The sequence below is a fragment of the Gopherus evgoodei genome, chromosome 1 (assembly GCF_007399415.2).
Source record: "Gopherus evgoodei ecotype Sinaloan lineage chromosome 1, rGopEvg1_v1.p, whole genome shotgun sequence".
NCBI lineage: Eukaryota > Metazoa > Chordata > Testudines > Testudinidae > Gopherus > Gopherus evgoodei.
In genome coordinates this window covers 312,488,371-312,505,165 of record NC_044322.1, presented here as the reverse complement: position 1 = coordinate 312,505,165, position 16,795 = coordinate 312,488,371, and the positions used below count along the sequence as shown (strand labels likewise).

The 16,795-nt window shown below is 39.3% G+C and overlaps 1 protein-coding gene across 5 annotated transcripts in view; it reads left to right on the top strand.

Annotated features, from left to right (window-relative positions):
- CNTN1 (contactin 1) overlaps positions 1-16,795 on the top strand; it is a 441,096-nt gene that overhangs the window by 277,250 nt on the left and 147,051 nt on the right. For all 5 annotated transcript variants that reach the window (XM_030548963.1, XM_030548961.1, XM_030548962.1 and 2 more), the window contains 2 exons: positions 6,912-7,084; positions 12,660-12,755. In XM_030548963.1, the coding sequence (XP_030404823.1) occupies positions 6,912-7,084; positions 12,660-12,755 (269 nt within the window). The remainder of the gene's footprint in view (positions 1-6,911; positions 7,085-12,659; positions 12,756-16,795) is intronic.

Sequence of the window (16,795 nt, the reverse complement as noted above, 5' to 3'; positions counted from 1 at the left end):
ATTCTGATTCTGATCCTTCGTAACAGAGAGAGTTCTTGTGTTCTTATGGTGATGGTGGAGGCTAATAGGGTTTTTTTCTCCCCTCACCACCATGACTTCTTCAAAGTCCAAACCAGCAGGATTGTTCATGTGGTGAACACCTTGGGGAATGTAGACATTTTAAAATATATTGATTTCAATTACAACATAGAATACAAAGTGTACAGTGCTCACTTTATATTACTTTTGATTACAAATATTTGTATTGTAAAAATGACAAACAAAAGAAATAGTATTTTTCAAGTCTTCTGTGAATTCACCTCATACAAGTACTGTAGTGAAATCTCTTTATTGTGAAAGTGCAATTTACAAACGTAGATATTTTTTGTTACATAACTGCACTCCATAACAAAACAATGTAAAACTTTAGAGCCTAGAGGTCCACTCAGTCCTACTTATTGTTCAGCCAACCGCTAAGAGAAACAAGTTTGCCTCTTCATGCTTTGACCACCATTCCAGAGGACATGTTTCCATGCTGATGATTCTCATTAAAAAAATGCATTAATTACATTTGTGACTGAGCTCCTTGGAGGAGAATTGTATGTTTCCTGCTCCATGGTTTTACCTATATTCTGCCATATATTTGGTATTATGGTAGTCTCGGATGATGGCCAGGCATATGCTGTTTGATTTAAGAACACTTTCACTGCAGATTTGACAAAACACAAAGAAGGTTCCAATATCAGATTTCTAAAGATAGGTACTGCCCTCTACCCAAGATTTAAGAATCTGAAGTGCCTTCCAAAATCTGAGAAGGATGAGGTGTGGAGCATTCTATCAGAAGTCTTAAAAGAGCAACACTCTGATGCAGAAACTGACAGAACTTGAACGACCAAAAAAGAAAATCAACCTTCTGTTGGTGGCATCTGACTCAGATGATGAAAATGAACATGCATTGGTCCACACTGCCTTGGATTGTTGTTGAGCAGAATCCATCATCAGCATGGATGCATATCCTTTGGGATGGTGGTTGAAGCATGAAGGGACATAATCTTTAGCGCATCTGTTACATAAATATCTTGTGATGCCAGCTACAACAATGCCATGCAAACACCTGTGTTGTAATTCTCACTTTCAGGTGACACTGTAAATAAGAAGTGGGCAGCATTATCTCCTGCACATGTAAAAAAAAAAAACAAAAAAAAACAAAAAACCTGTTTGTCTGAGTGGTTGACTGAACCAGACGTAGGACTGAATGGACTTGTAGGCCTTAAAGTTTTACATTGTTTTATTTTTGCATATAGTTATTTTTTGTACATAGTTCTGCATTTGTAAGTTCAACTTTTGTGATAGAGATTGCATTATAATACTTGTATTAGGTGAATTGAAAAATACTATTTTGTTTTTTACAGTGCAAATATTTGTAATAAAAAGTGAGCAGAGTACACTTTATTCTATGTTGTAATTGAAATCAATATATTTGAAAATGTAGAAATCATCCAAAATATTTAAATAAATAGTAATCTTATTGTTTAACAGTGATGAATCACGATTAATTTTTTTATCATGCAATTAATTGCAATTAATTTTTTTAATCACCTGACAGCCTTATTTTCCACTCAATAACAGATATGAGTATTTCTTGCTGTGATATTTTTACTTATTTGCAGTTAGCATAATTCAACAGCATGAATTGTCACAGACTGAAATATCACTAGAGGAGGTTTCGGAATTAATTGATAAACTTAACAGTAACATGTCACCGGAACCAGATGGCATTCACCCAAGAGTTCTGAAAGAACTCAAATGTGAAATTGTGGAACTACTAACTATGGTTTGTAACCTGTCCTTTAAATCAGCTTCAGTACCCAATGACTGGGAGACAGCTAATGTAATGTCAATAAACGGGCTCTGGAGGTGATCCCGACAATTACAGACCTGTAAATCTGACTTCAGTACCAGGCAAATTATTTGAAACAATAGTGAAGAGTAAAATTGTCAGACACACAGAAGAACATAAATTGTTGGGCAAAAGTCAACATGGTTTCTGTAAAGGGAAATCATGTCTTACTAATCTATTAGAATTCTTTGAAGAGATCAACAAACATGTGGACAAGGGGGATCCGGTGGACATAGTGTACTTAAATTTCCAGAAAGCCTTTGACAAGGTCCCCTCACCAAAGGCTCTTACATAAATTAAGTTGTCATTGGATAAGAGGGAAGATTCTTTCATGGATTGAGAACTGGTTAAAAGACAGAGAACAAAGGATAGGAATAAATGGTAAATTTTCAGAATAGAGAGGGGTAACTAGTGGTGTTCCCCAAGGGTCAGTCCTAGGACCAATCCTATTCAACTTATTCATAAATGATCTGGAGAAAGGGGTAAACAGTGAGGTGGCAAAGTTTGCAGATGATACTAAACTGCTCAAGATAGTTAAGACCAAAGCAGACTGTGAAGAACTTCAAAAAGATCTCACAAAACTAAGTGATTGCGCAACAAAATGGCAAATGAAATTTAATGTGAATAAATGTAAAGTAATGCACATTCGGAAAAATAACCCCAACTATACATACAATATGATAGGAGGCTAATTTATCTACAATGAATCAGGAAAAAGATCTTGGAGTCATCGTGGATAGTTCTCTGAAGATGTCCACTCAGTATGCAGTGGCAGTCAAAAAAACAAACAGGATGTTAGAAATCATTCAAAAAGGGATATAGAATAAGATGGAGAATATCTTATTGCCCTTATATAAATCCATGGTACACCCAAATCTTAAATACTGTGTGCAGATGTGGTCTCCCCATCTCAAAAAAGATATACTGGCATTAGAAAACGTTCAGAGAAGGGGAACTAAAATGATTAGGAGTTTGGAACGGGTCCCACATGAGGAGAGATTAAAGAGGCTAGGACTTTTCAGCTTGGAAAAGAGGAGACTACGGGAGGATATGATAGAGGTATATAAAATCATGAGAGGTGTGGAGAAAGTGAATAGGGAAAAGTTATTTACTTGTTCTCATAATATAAGAACTACAGGCCACCAAATGAAATTAATAGGCAGCAGGTTTAAACAAATATAAAAGGAAGTTCTTCTTCACACAACACACAGTCAACTTGTGGAACTCCTTACCTGAGGAGGTTGTGAAGGCTAGGACTAAACAGAGTTTAAAAGAGAACAGGATAAATTCATGGAGGTTAAGTCCATTAATGGCTGTTAGCCAGGATCAGTAAGGAATGGCGTCTCTAGCCTCTATTTGTCGGAGGATGGAGATGGATGGTAGGAGAGAGATCACTTGATTATTACCTGTTAGGTTACTCCCTCTGGGACACCTGGCATTGGCCACTGCCAGTAGACAGGATACTGGGCTGGATGGACCATTGGTCTGGCCCAGTGTATGTTCTTACCTGCTGGTATAGTTACCTCAGAACAATGTCTTCATTTTCCTGTCTCTCCAACTCTCTTACCTAGGCTTTTTGGTCACTGTGATGCTTTCAACCACTCCGTTTTGGAGATAAACAGTAGTCCAACACAAAACCTTCAGTCCTTCCCTGAGCTCAATTTTTAGCTCTCCTGATCTTCTCACCAGGTGCATGCTGGTCTCTTCCCTATTTGTTCAGGAGTTTGTTCACATTACCTGTCTCCAAGTGTGGCAATTCTTCACTCTTCTATAGGGCTCAAATATCCTTATGTCCTTCTTGGGCTTCTAAGCTTTGTTTCAGGGAGTTGTCTTGTCACCTTGAAAGGTGGCACCACAAAGGTGACAAGTGCCATCCCTCTACTTCAGACCTCTGATAATTGGGGTGTAAGCCATAGGTTGTCTGCCCTAAGATTCCAACTGACCTGCTTCTCTTGGGGCCACTTCCTATATTGCCTTCTCCGGTTTCTCAAATACACAGAATCCAGAATCAGAGGGGTAGCTGTGTTAGTCTGAATCTGTAAAAGCAGCAAAGAATCCTGTGGCACCTTATAGACTAACAGACGTTTTGGAGCCTTAGCTTTGATGGGTGAATACCCACTTCGTCAGATGCATGTAGTGGAAATTTCCAGGGGCAGATATATATATGCAAGCAAGCTAGAGATAACGAGGTTAGTTCAATCAGAGAGAATGAGACCCTGTTCTAGCAGTTGAGGTGTGAAAACCAAGGGAGGAGAAACTGGTTTTGTAGTTGGCAAGCCATTCAGAGTCTTTGTTTAATCCTGAGCTGATGGTGTCAAATTTGCAGATGAACTGAAGCTCAGCAGTTTCTCCCTGAAGTCTGGTCCTGAAGTGTTTTTGCTGCAGGATGGCCACCTTAAGGTCTGCTATTGTGTGGCCAGGATGGACACAAATCAGATATTAGGAATGGCAGTATACAAAAACCTGTAGGAGAACACTTCAACCTCCCTGGCCACACAATATCAGACCTTAAGGTGGCCATCTTGCAGCAAAAAAACTTCAGGGCCAGACTTCAAAGAGAAATTGCTGAGCTTCAGTTCATCTACAAATTTGACACCATCAGATCAGGATTAAACAAAGACTGTGAATGACTTGCCAACTACAAAACCAGTTTCTCCTCAGTTGCTAGAACAGAGCCTCATCCTCCCTGATTGAACTAACCTTGTTATCTCTAGCTTGTTTGCATATATATACCTGCCCCTGGAAATTTCCACTACGTGCATCCTACAAAGTGGGTATTCACCCACGAAAGCTCATGCTCCAAAACGTCTGTTAGTCTATAAGGTGCCACAGGACTCTTTGCTGCTTTTACAGAATCCAGAGTCCTCTATACAGGCTTTTTCCATAGCCCACATTTCTGGGTTCAGAGGTTTTGCTAGCTTTCTTGGCAGAGAGCCCTTCTCTAGGCTCTCCGTCCCCTGCTGTCTCTAGGTCTCTAGACTTCCTACCTCCATCCGGATTGGCCCTAACTGAGCCACCAGCTTCATATATAGGCATGGAGGCCCCATGGCCCCACATTTTTGTTAATATGACACACAAAAGCATGTTGAGCACTTTACAGAATAAATACAAAAGTGTCCCGTGTCCTGAAGAGCTTACAGTTTGTTTTATCTGTGACACATTGAGTGTAACAATGGTTCTTAACATGAAAAGACCTGCACTCCTTGGAAACTTTTAGCATATGAGATGTTCCACTGAACTAAATAGGAGTTTTTCTTGTGCATAAAGTTACTCATAAGTATTTGCAATATTGGGGTCAGCTAGAGGAACTGCATGAGGAGAGACAGTGTTTACAGTAATAAGATCCCATGGTCACTCAGTTATGGTTTGTGCACATTTTGAATGAGTCTATTAAGGCCTATTTTTATGACATTTAATTATAGAGTAACTTTGTTTTACAAAGGAATATAAATAATATTGTGTTCAGACAAAAAGAAAAATTCAAGCTGGATCAAGGAAACGTGACTGTGTACTGACCTCAAACTAACAAGTTCAGAAGAACATGTTTACTATGACTTTTTCCTCTGATTCGCCACAGATTCCACTTTGTGCAGAATGTTCTGTTTTGTCATGTTTTAAACTATGTATGTGATAGCTACCCTTGTATATTTCTGCATATATTTTATAATTTATTAATAATGTCTACATGTGGTTTTCTTCATGGGAATGAAATACTGTAACAACTTTTAATTCCCATTAATATAATTAAAGATTTTATTACTATTACTATTATTGTTTATTACTGCTGATGCTATGGAAATGCTTCCAGTTTGAAAGTTATTGAGTTTTGATCTTGTTAGGGATGTATTTTTTATTAAAATCACTTCACATGATTTTTCTCTCGGTTTCAAATATCAATTTTTAATTAACTTTTAACTTCCCAACAGTAACTGCATTTAACACAACTTTTCAATAGTTCTTTTTGTTGAAGAAGGAAACAGAGAGTAATCTGATTTTCAAAAGTATTGTTTGCCTGTAGATCTTGGTATGAAATTGTGTGCATACTTTGAATTTTGTAGGCTTTATATATTCTCAATTCGTTTCTGTTGCCTTCAAGCAAGATTATGGGCTCCCTCTGGTGGACACAATAATACCTATACATTCCCATGGAATTGTGTCTGCAGTTCAAAAGTGTTGGGTCATTTTCATTTCTGGAGTAATTCCATTGAAGTGAGTAGAGTTACACTAGGAATGAATGTGGCTCACTGAGTTCCTGCCTTGTTGGGGTTGAATTTTATGAAATAAAACAGCAATGCCACATCTGCACAATCAAATGCAGTAGCCGGCCCATCCATTTACCCATCCAGTCTCCTATGCAGAGTGCCCCAGTCATTCTTCTAGCAATCAGGGAGCGTAGAAGTCTCCAGCAATTTTGTTGTTTAAAAAAATGGCAATGTTAAAACAAGTCTGACCTTCTTTTCACTGGCATTACTATTACTTTATGCCTAGAATAACTTCCTTGGCCTACACATCCCCAAGTGTATGGGGGAGGATCTGGTAGAGATTAGGTACTAACTCTGTTGCATATTCCAAGGGTGCAGAGTGGGTGTTTTCTTTAGCTACTTGACCCCCTCCCCCAGCCCCACTCTCATATAGCTCTTTTAGTCTCACGGATGGTGGTGGTTCTCCCCTTGCGAATTGGACTGACTATCATGTTTATAGAGAGAGAATTTGGATGAGGTAATTTTTTTTTTATTGGACCAACTTCTGTTAAAAGACATTACCTCACCCACCTTGTCTCTTTAATATACTGGAACTATCATGACTACAACTACACTGCCATACATCATGTTTATATGGCATTAAGGCAGGTCAAATTTGAGAGCCTTGTCTGAGGAAAATTAAAATAAAACCATTTATTGTAATACATGAATACAATACAGTTATTTACAATTAAAGGCAAGTTGTGAATCAATATATGAAGAGTTTTCTTGCAAATAATTTTTTAGTAGATGTTTCGCAATCATCACATCATCTTTTCTTTTTTTAATAGGTGGAAACTAAATAACTGGGATATTGATTTAACAAAGGATCGCTACAGTATTGTGGGAGGTAGACTTCTTATCAATCACCCAGAGAAATCAAAGGATGCTGGGAAATATGTTTGTATAGCATCGAATATCTTTGGAACTGTCCGAAGCACTGAAGCTACTCTAAGTTTTGGATGTAAGCACATACTTCAAAACAGATAAACACATACTGATTAGATTTAAATGGTCAATGTTTCACTATTATTGTTGCAGCATTTTACAGTCATTGCATTGTATCGTATTGCTCTGTGAAAATGATATAACGTGCCTTCATCGACAGACCAGCAAGAAGTTTTTAAAGCAGCTTGTACTCTTCATCCTGCTGTTGGCATTACAGCCATCTCAAAAGCCTTACATTTATATCTGTAAAGAGAGTTTCACAGCTTATTTAGCCAGAGAGGGGGAATTCCTACAATCTTGAGGCATATAGTGTCCTAATTTTTTTTAAGACACAATGGAACCCTTGTCAGAAGAGAGATATAGATAGGTTCACATGATGATCAGCTGTCATCCTTGTCAAAACAGATTGGAAGTTCTTGAAGATGGATGATGTGTCATTTTATAGTGAAAAGAATGCTGCAATCCTTATGCCACATTTAAGGCTCTGCTGAGGACTTTTCTGTCAACTTCAGACGATGGAGCAGTGTTTTCTACACACACACTGTCAACAACAGATACTTTGTTGAGAGAGATTAGGGTGACCAGATAGCACGTGTGAAAACCTGGGATGGGGTGAGAGGAATAGGCACCTATATAAGACAAGTCTCTAAATATTGGGACTGTCCTTATAAAATCGGGACATCTGGTCACCCAAAAAAGGATGTATCTGGGTAACATAAATAGCTAGATTTTATCAGCTGGAGAGAGAAGGGTTTTTGTTGTTTTTGTTTGTTTGTTTTTTTAATTTCCCCCTTAAAATTATGTTATCCTGGAAATATTTTGTACATTCAAAACACAGGGTGAAATCTGTACTTGTGCAGAGATCCTGCACAAGGCCCTATGGACGGCTTAATCCTCATATTAAGGGCTTAGGCAAGAGAAGTGCTCCATAGGCCTTGTGATCACTCTCTGCACAGGGCAGTATTTCACTTTTAGTAAATAATATCACTCGTTTAAGAGGTTTAATGTAAACTCCATGTTGTAATTGTAACCTTTCTGCCCCTCTGAGTTGGCAGCAATAAGGGCCAGGTTCAGTATCCAGGGGTTCTGTTTTAATAACACCATGCATAACCGGCTCGAGCCCCCACCCAGTGACCTGGGACACTTACATACCACACCCTCCTGGACGCCTCTAGAAGGCAATGCTTCTCCTCTCGCAAGCATAGAGTCTGAGTGTAACAAAATCCTTTTAATAAAGGAAGGAAACAATGCGGCATCCCATTGGAGAAACACCACAAACAGGATTATAACACAAACCATAGACAAAAATTCACCTCCAAGTACATTTGGCAATGTCCTTTTCCCCTTAGGGTCTTAAGTCCAATTACCCCAAAGTCCAACAACCCGAAAGTCTCTGGTCAGTGCCACCCCAGAATTCAAGAGTTTATCTGCAGAGTTTTACCCCCCCCCAGCTTGGGTGGAAATGGGGAGGAGTCCACATAAGGTGCCCCTTAACATCCTATGTGGACCAGGGCCAACTACTCCACCTCTCCATGGAGTTCTGCTGCAGCCTTCAACATGACCCGCTCCACCACACCAGCTGTGCTGCTCCTCCAGCTGTCCCTGCAAACCGCTTCACTCCGCTCACTGTTCCATGGGCTGCTCCAACACGCTGCAAACTGCTCCGCTCTGCCAGCCGCTTAACAATAGGTCTTCAGGCTCCCCCACTGGTTAACACAGCACTCAGTGATCTCAGCTCAGCTCTTCCAGTGATTTCAGCTCTTAGTAGGGGAGCCCTGGTGCTGGTGCACCGTTGGCCCAACATGAACTCAACTCAGCAGTCTCTAGATGGACTCCTAATGGAATCAAAATTAGCACTACTCTTTAAGAGTGGAGAGAGGAGAATGTGCAATTGGTGTTCCAGGCCCTCAAAAGGGGCCCATACCATCAGGTACGCACACCAGTCCCCAACCTCTCTCAATTCATGGGGTTTTGGAACCCATGTCCTATGTTTAGCAAGTGCCACCCAACTGAAGTTGGGTCATCTCTGTCACAAAGCAGTCCCATAGTTCCCCATTCACACAATCAGGGTGACAAACTTTTTTTCCTCCTGTCCCAATAACAAAGAAATTGGAGATCCCAGAGCTGTTAAAATAACCATCCCAGTCTGCTGTGGGCTTACGCTAAGTTGGGGGTGGGTGCCAATGCAAATGCTCGAAATCTCTTTCCACACTCTTTGAAATTTTTGAAATTCTTTCCACACTCCCTGCAATTCACCACCAGATGTCAGGGGAGGGCTTATCCTGACTCTGCTTACATAAAATGTTTTATGAAAGTAAATTTAATATTATGGGACCAAAGATTTAAAAGTGAAGCCAGACTCATGGATTTTCTCACAAATCTGGATTCAAGTGTGGTCTGTATTTTAAATAGAAATATTCCACAGTGCATTTTCTAGCAGAAACACAAGGCTGGATTAGCGTTTCTCTGTAGTGAAGGTGAATTTAGCCAGTAGGCATACTTTCCCACTGATATCCAAGGAGTGGCATACATTCCAGTAGTTCACACTTCAGATGCCTGTGGCTGCAGGCTTGGAGTGGAGCACTTTAAAGAGGTGTAAGCCCCAGCCCTGGGCTGGCCAGAGCAGCCCCAGTCCCTCTCCCTTTAACCGGTTAAACAATATGATTTTAATCATTTAAATGGTTAACTTTTTAAATGATATTTACATCCCTAGTTTATACCAGGGATGCTGAGCTTTGAAAGCAAACGTTCAAATCCTGCAAACATTGGCAAAAATATCATTGATCTCAAGGTGGGGCTGAATTGAGTCTCCAGGAGAGGAATGAATCAAAGTTTTTAAAGTAGTTTTAAAAAAGATTTTCACTTTCAGCTGTTACCACACACATGCATACACATACTTGCATATGCGCACACACACCCACAACAACTTCCTTTGCTTTGGGGAATTTTCTTCTTTGATGTAAAATGTTGGTGCTTTTTTGGCTTATACTGATGAGAGTCAGAAGCTGAACTACCTCCTTTTTGGTGGAAAATGGATTGAAAATTTTAATAACAGGAGCCAAATCATAGCAGAGGGACTGTAGTAGCCAAACTGAGCAAGCAAAGACATTTCCATAATCACTGTACAGTTATAACTGTAAAGTGTTTATACAAAATCTTGCACTCTGGTTAATAAAGGATATCTTCCAATTAGAGTTCAAGGATTCACATTCTTTATAATTACTGAGTATAACGATAGTTATTATGCAACTCAGACACTCAGAGCCAATCAGCATTCAGAGCATTTCATAAGTGGGAAGAAACTGTGCAGTTATAGATCAGTAATTGTACAGACATCTCTGTTCACTCTGGCACAGACTGTTCTAGTTCAGTAAACACCTAATTTATTTAGTTTTGCATTTAAATTGCCAGTTGTTTTCTATGCCTTTGAATTTGTGGTGATTTATTCCTAAATTTCATAAATTTATCCAAAACACGCCATAAATAAAAAGTCCAGACATAAAGTTAGGCATTTACATATTTTAACTCGAAATTATCAAAGTAAATATTAAAGAAATGACAGCTAGATTTTTTTTTCTTTCCTCAAACCATACTTTGGCCATATTCAAAGTAGTAATCACTTTGTTTTATATTTTCCACTCATGCATAGCACTAGTAGTTTTTACAATCACTATAATAGGTTTACAACTGCAGTATGCCAAGATGAAAGAGGGAATGAAAAACAGTGGCAAACTCACAAGAAATTGTGAAATTTTAGAGCCAGGAAAAAAACAGTTTGGGGGCATCATTACATGTTGTGAAGTCAGAAGCAAATAATATGGCCAGCTGCTTGAGAAGAGTAGTCCACTTTGACAAACGAAAGGCCTCTGTTTCATGCTCTAGGTGAATACATACATACATGCATTCCAAGCCATGCCAGTTTAAGAATGTATGTCCTCCCTGGTTAGGATTTGGTGCTCTTGCTGCCACGGCTTGGGTTCAATTCCTCATCTAAGAAATATACTTTAATAGGCAGCAGATTTCAAACAAACAAAAGGAACACACAGAACAAACAACATTTTTCACACAACACACAGTCAACCTGTGGAACTCCTTGCCAGAGGATGTTATGAAGGTCAAGACTATAACAGGGTTCAAAAAAAAACTAGCTAAATTCATGGAGTATAGGTCCATCAATGACTATTAGCCAGGATGGGCAGGGTTGGTGTCCCTAGCCTCTGTTTGCTAGAAGCTGGAAATAGGCGATGGGATGGATCACTCAATGATTATCTGTTCTATTCATTCCCTGTGGGGCACCTGGCATTGGCCACTGTTGGAAGACAAAATACTAGGGTAGATGGACCTTTGGTCTGACCCAGAATGGCTGTTCTTATGTTCTTAACTAGCTGAGATTTCATTGCAAATCTAGTTTGTACCAATACTGAACCAACCATAAATAAGAATTGGTTGAATTAGTTGTGAGCTAGAAGGTGAGTCAAGACAGTGTGGTGTTCAGACATTTGAAGAGATGGCCTGTTTATATATTAATAGCAGAGGTCTTTAGAGATTTCTTTTATGATGTTTGTCCTACAAGCAGTCACTAAAAAGATCTGCTTCTCCTCTTACCCTATTATTTTGTTGTCCCCCTGCTATGTGTACAGTATTTATTCTACTGTCTTCTCAGTTACAGTAGCTCATAAACCATGCTGATGTCTTTTTGTGTAAATGCGTATGCATCCCAATCCTAATTAGTCTTATTGTTTCTGCCTTGCTACTCATGAACTTAAGTTGTAGTTAGATCCTGGAACCAGCCTGGGGAAGAGAGTTGAAATAATCTGAATTTAGGTTGGATGATTCCTTTGGCTCTATATTGTGCACAGTTTTTAATACTTTATTATTGTTTATTTAGACTCCATCAGCTCTTAGAAGACCCATTCCGGATTCCCTCACTCCATTGTACTTTGTGCTATGCAAACACTTAGTAAAAGAGACAGTCTCTGCCCCAATCTAATTTGATAAGAGATACGACAGTGAAAGTGACGCAAGTAAGGTAGCTATTGCCCTGCTTGTAAGTACCACTCTTAACATAAATAAATAAAATCTGCTGTCAGTAACTGACATGCAACCAAACCATGATTGTCTTATAATCATGGCCACCATTATTGCAATGCTACAGCCTGTAGAATGTGTAACTCAAAAGGATCTGATTCTTGGCCCTTCTACGGAAGACCCTTTGCACTGCTCCACTGGCACAAAGTGATCATATTGCTGTTTCAGCCAGCCAGCTGAGGATCCCCCACTTTTGCCCTACCCATCTTTGGGTTCTTGCTCTAAATGCAGCTTGCCTGGACCTGAGAATCAGAGCCAAAGTCAACATTTCTTTTTTTTTATGGGCAGTTGCAACTGCAGTGGTTAGAACAGGTAGAGTCATTACAGTTGGTGATGCTAGTATTAAAGCAAGCAAAACAGGCTGTATGGCCCTGCACTTTGTCTCAAACATTGATGTATTTCTACATTCATCTCTAAAGGAGCTCTTATGTTTAAATCCGAATATAGAAAATAATCCTAAAACATTGAAAAAACATTGTATATTCTCCATTTTTTTAATCTAGATCTTGATACGTTTCCACCCGAGGAACGCTATGAGGTGAAAGTACGGGAGGGTGTTGGAGCAGTGCTTCTTTGCGAGCCTCCTTACCATTCGCCAGGTAATTCAACTGAAAATGCACCATTTTCAGTCTCCATAGTATGGAAGGGATAGGATGTATATGTGTGATTAAGATATTTTCCATTTAAATCTAATAAATGGGATAAAGATACAGTTGGTATGCACCGTGTAGTTTAAATTAAACATGCATTAAGAAAGGCAAGAAATGATTCCTTCTAATAGTTTTATTTTTTAATCCTTTGGAGAGTGGACTGAGCCCTTCAAGTTAATGAACAAAGATTTCTGGAGACTGTTAATACTTCAATTAGTTAAAATTAAATAAAATCTCTGATTATATTCCTCTCCTCCCCACAAAACCTATCATCTTGCTTGCTTCATGGACATATGGAGAAAGGAGCTTTTTTTGATTCATATGAGATGTAAATAAACAGCAGTAACTTTTTTCCCAGGCTCAAACACACTAGATCAGTTTCAAACATGTTTGTAGATGAACAGTGTATAGGACGAGAGAGAAATTTTCCCAGATGTACAAATTAGAATAGAGAAAAGCACAGTGCACACAAAATGTTGCTGGTTTTTCTGGGCAATTTGTCTATAAACTATTAAAAGTGTATATAGTGATATGGAATAAACAATAAAGCAAGACTAATAGAAGCTGAGTGAAAATTATGTTGTAATATGTATAACTAAGGTTTCAATTATATGGTGACAGCAATAAGGTACAAATTACTTTTAGAATTTACAAACAGTTTTTGAAATTAGAAATAATATTACTAAAAAGAAATCAAGTAATTTACCTACGGAGGTTGTGTAATCTCTGTCACTGGAGTGTTTTAAGAACAGGTTAGGTGAACAACTGGCAGGGGAGGTCTAGATATTGCTTAGTCCTGCCTCAGTACAGGGGATTGGAATAGATGACCTATCACGGTCCCTTCCAGTCCTACATTTCTATGATTCTATGAATTTGGGAGGAAGGATGGTCCATTACCTATGGCAGTAACCTGGGACTGAGTTCAGTTCCTTGCTCCACCTCAGATTTTCTGTGTGACCTTGGGCAAATCACTTAACCTCCCTGTGCTTCAGTTCCTCATCTGTAATAGCATTTCCCTACCTCACAGGGTGAGGCACTCAGATACTACAATGACGGACCAGATATCTACCTAAGATAAGACAATTCATCTCATCCAGTGGACATCATAGCACCTTGTATCAGGAAAATCAACCAAAATTTTCACGATTTGTTTGTTTCATCCTGATACTGTTGAAGTCAATAGGAGTTTTATCAGTGACCTCAGTAAGAGCAGGATTTGGCCCATTACATTTTACTTTCACTGCATGGTATCATTTACTGTTCCAAGAAGTTTATATATTGACATAATGCAAACAGAGGAAATATATGGATATTTTCTCCTTGGTCTTAACATTTCCATCTGTCTATTTTACGATTTAACAATGTTTAATTCAAGTTTGACATGAATTTAACACTGAATTGTGTTTAGTCTCTTTAATCTGGTACAGTAATTACCAATTCTGAGCTCAGCTTGCCATGTTAAAAGCTGCAGCTGAAGGTCTGAAAACAAGCAAATTTAAATTAACTCTGCAAACTAATTCTCTCAGATAGTAGTTAGACAATGGTTTGATATTAGAAGGCTAAATTATACTTCCTTTTAGAAAACTTGCTATTACTGCTAACTCCCCCCAAAATAGATATTCTCTAGTTGATAGAGAATTCATCGTCAAGAAGGACATAGAGAACATGCAAAGTTTCTTGTTTTCCTAATATCCAGAGAATTAATTAAATCTGTTGAAGAAATATCAAAACAATCGTGTTTCTTCAAATAGTTGCACTTTATTTATACAATAAATGATTGCTGAAGATCATGTCAAATTACCAAAAGTTATCCTGCATTGAGTATGTGCAAGGAAGTAGAAATAGTCAGGTTCCAACAGGTCATTATGGACTCGGGTACCTAATGTTAGATGCTTAGTTCACAGATTTTGATGCTAGTTCCTAGCTTGAGTTAGCTGATGAGATGGTGCCTCAAAGGAAGTTCTATGGTCACTCCCCTAATGGGCTAAGTCCCAGATTTGTAAAGGTATTTAGGTGTTGTGGTGCCTCACTCACTTAGGAGCGTATGTCCCATTAACTTTTAGTCAGATAGGTGCCTAAAGACCAGATCCTCAAAAAGATTTAGGCACTACCTCACAGGCATGTTAGGCACCTAAATACAAATTTAGATCCTCAGAACCTCTACTTAGCTGCCATGTAACTTAGTAGGTGCCTAAACTCCCTCGGCACCTAAGTTTCCTCTGGTGGGTATATGCAAAGCCACATCAGTCCTGACACTCAGCTTCTAATTCACACCTAAGCCCCAACATAATTCACAAACTAGGAGTTTCTTTACCTACAGGGTCCAATATTGTCGGCATGCTGAAAGCACACCTACTGGATTAAGGGCCTGAACAAAGCACATCTGCCAGAGGGGGAAATGGCGGCAATGGTAGTGCCACCCCCTTTTTTTAACCAGTAGACATGGGTTCAGCTCCCCACTCTTCTTTATGTGGAGCGGGCACTTGAACCCACTCTCCCATATCCCCAGTGAATGTCCTAACTACTGAGCGAATGGGTATTCTCAAGTGGGCCTCTTTCAATCTTTTCTGTTGAAGCCACTTTGTATTTGTATATATTGGGCCTAAGAGAGAGGGGGAGTGACTTCTAGCCTCATGGTTAGGTACTCTGTTGGGAAGGGGGAAGTCTATACTAATTAATATTTAAGTCTAGAAAAGGGTATATGATCATGAATCCCAAGCAGAGGGAATCTTAAGTCCCACCTCTCTCCTCAGCATTTCCTATTGACTATATTAAGTGGCTCCCTGCTCAACTTGCTGGCTTTTGTGAATTCCATTCTTAGGTACCTGTCTCTCCCTACATGTTTGTTCAAATGCTTTCCCTTCACCTCTCTCCTGGTTCTTGTCACACAGATGGAAAGCAGACCAGAAGTCTGCAGTGCAAGCAATGCAATGTTTACTGGGGTTAATTTCCAGAAGGCATATGTACAGCATAACTCTGTTTGTTTTCCAGTGTTTCCATTCCCACTTCCTCAGCAGGCACAATTATACCTGAAGTGCACGCCCACATTCCCACGCCTTACAGCTTATAGTCATGTTCCAATCTGGGGGGTCGGCGGGCTAAGGTCTTCATTCCCACCCCTTTTGTATCCCATGGAAAGGGTAAGGAGTGAGGTTGTACTCCGGTCAGGGGCAGGCATTCCTCTGGTCCATTAGTGTTTTACCTTCCTCCTGAATCCCTCCTTGCCCTTCCTGACTAGTTGCTTGACCTTGCCTTCAGATAAGGAGTCGAAGCAGTTTGCAAGTGTGCGCTCATATATTACATTCCCACCAGGCCCAGTAACACTTCAACTGCTCTTTATCTATTTCCATCATACTAACAAACCCTTCTGCTTTAGGCAAAAGCAACATTAACAGTGTCTGTCTTTGTTCTTGTTCACACATTTTAGTAAAAACATATATATAGCTCCAAAACCTAACAGGCAAGCAGAACTCATAGTACTATCTCAGGCGAAACTACAGCCCTGGATACTACATTGGCACTAATACTCCTAACAGTGTTGCAGGACTGGGCCTCTAATTCAGGGATTCCATTAAGCAGCACACCTAAACGGTAGGCATTGCAAACACGGAGTGGATCTAGTCCCCTGTGTAGATCTAGTCCTGAATACCTGTGATACTTTTGAAAATGAGATTTAGGTTCCTAAATCAGTTAGGCATTCAACATTGACTGGAGCGATGCCTAAATACCTTTAAAAATCATGGCCTAACCCAGTATCTTTGTTTTTTATCTGTGTGATTTTTCATGTAAGCCATCTTTAGATTTGTTTTATATCACCTGATATTTCGTATAACATTAAATGGAGTATTTTGAACTTCAGAAGCAAATAGATGGTATCTCACAGACATTCATCTTAATTTGGTCCTCTTAGCAGACAGTGCAACATTTTGATTTTAATATTTTGGTTTTAAGAATTGAAGTTGACTTTGTGAGGAGCTGGCAAACACATT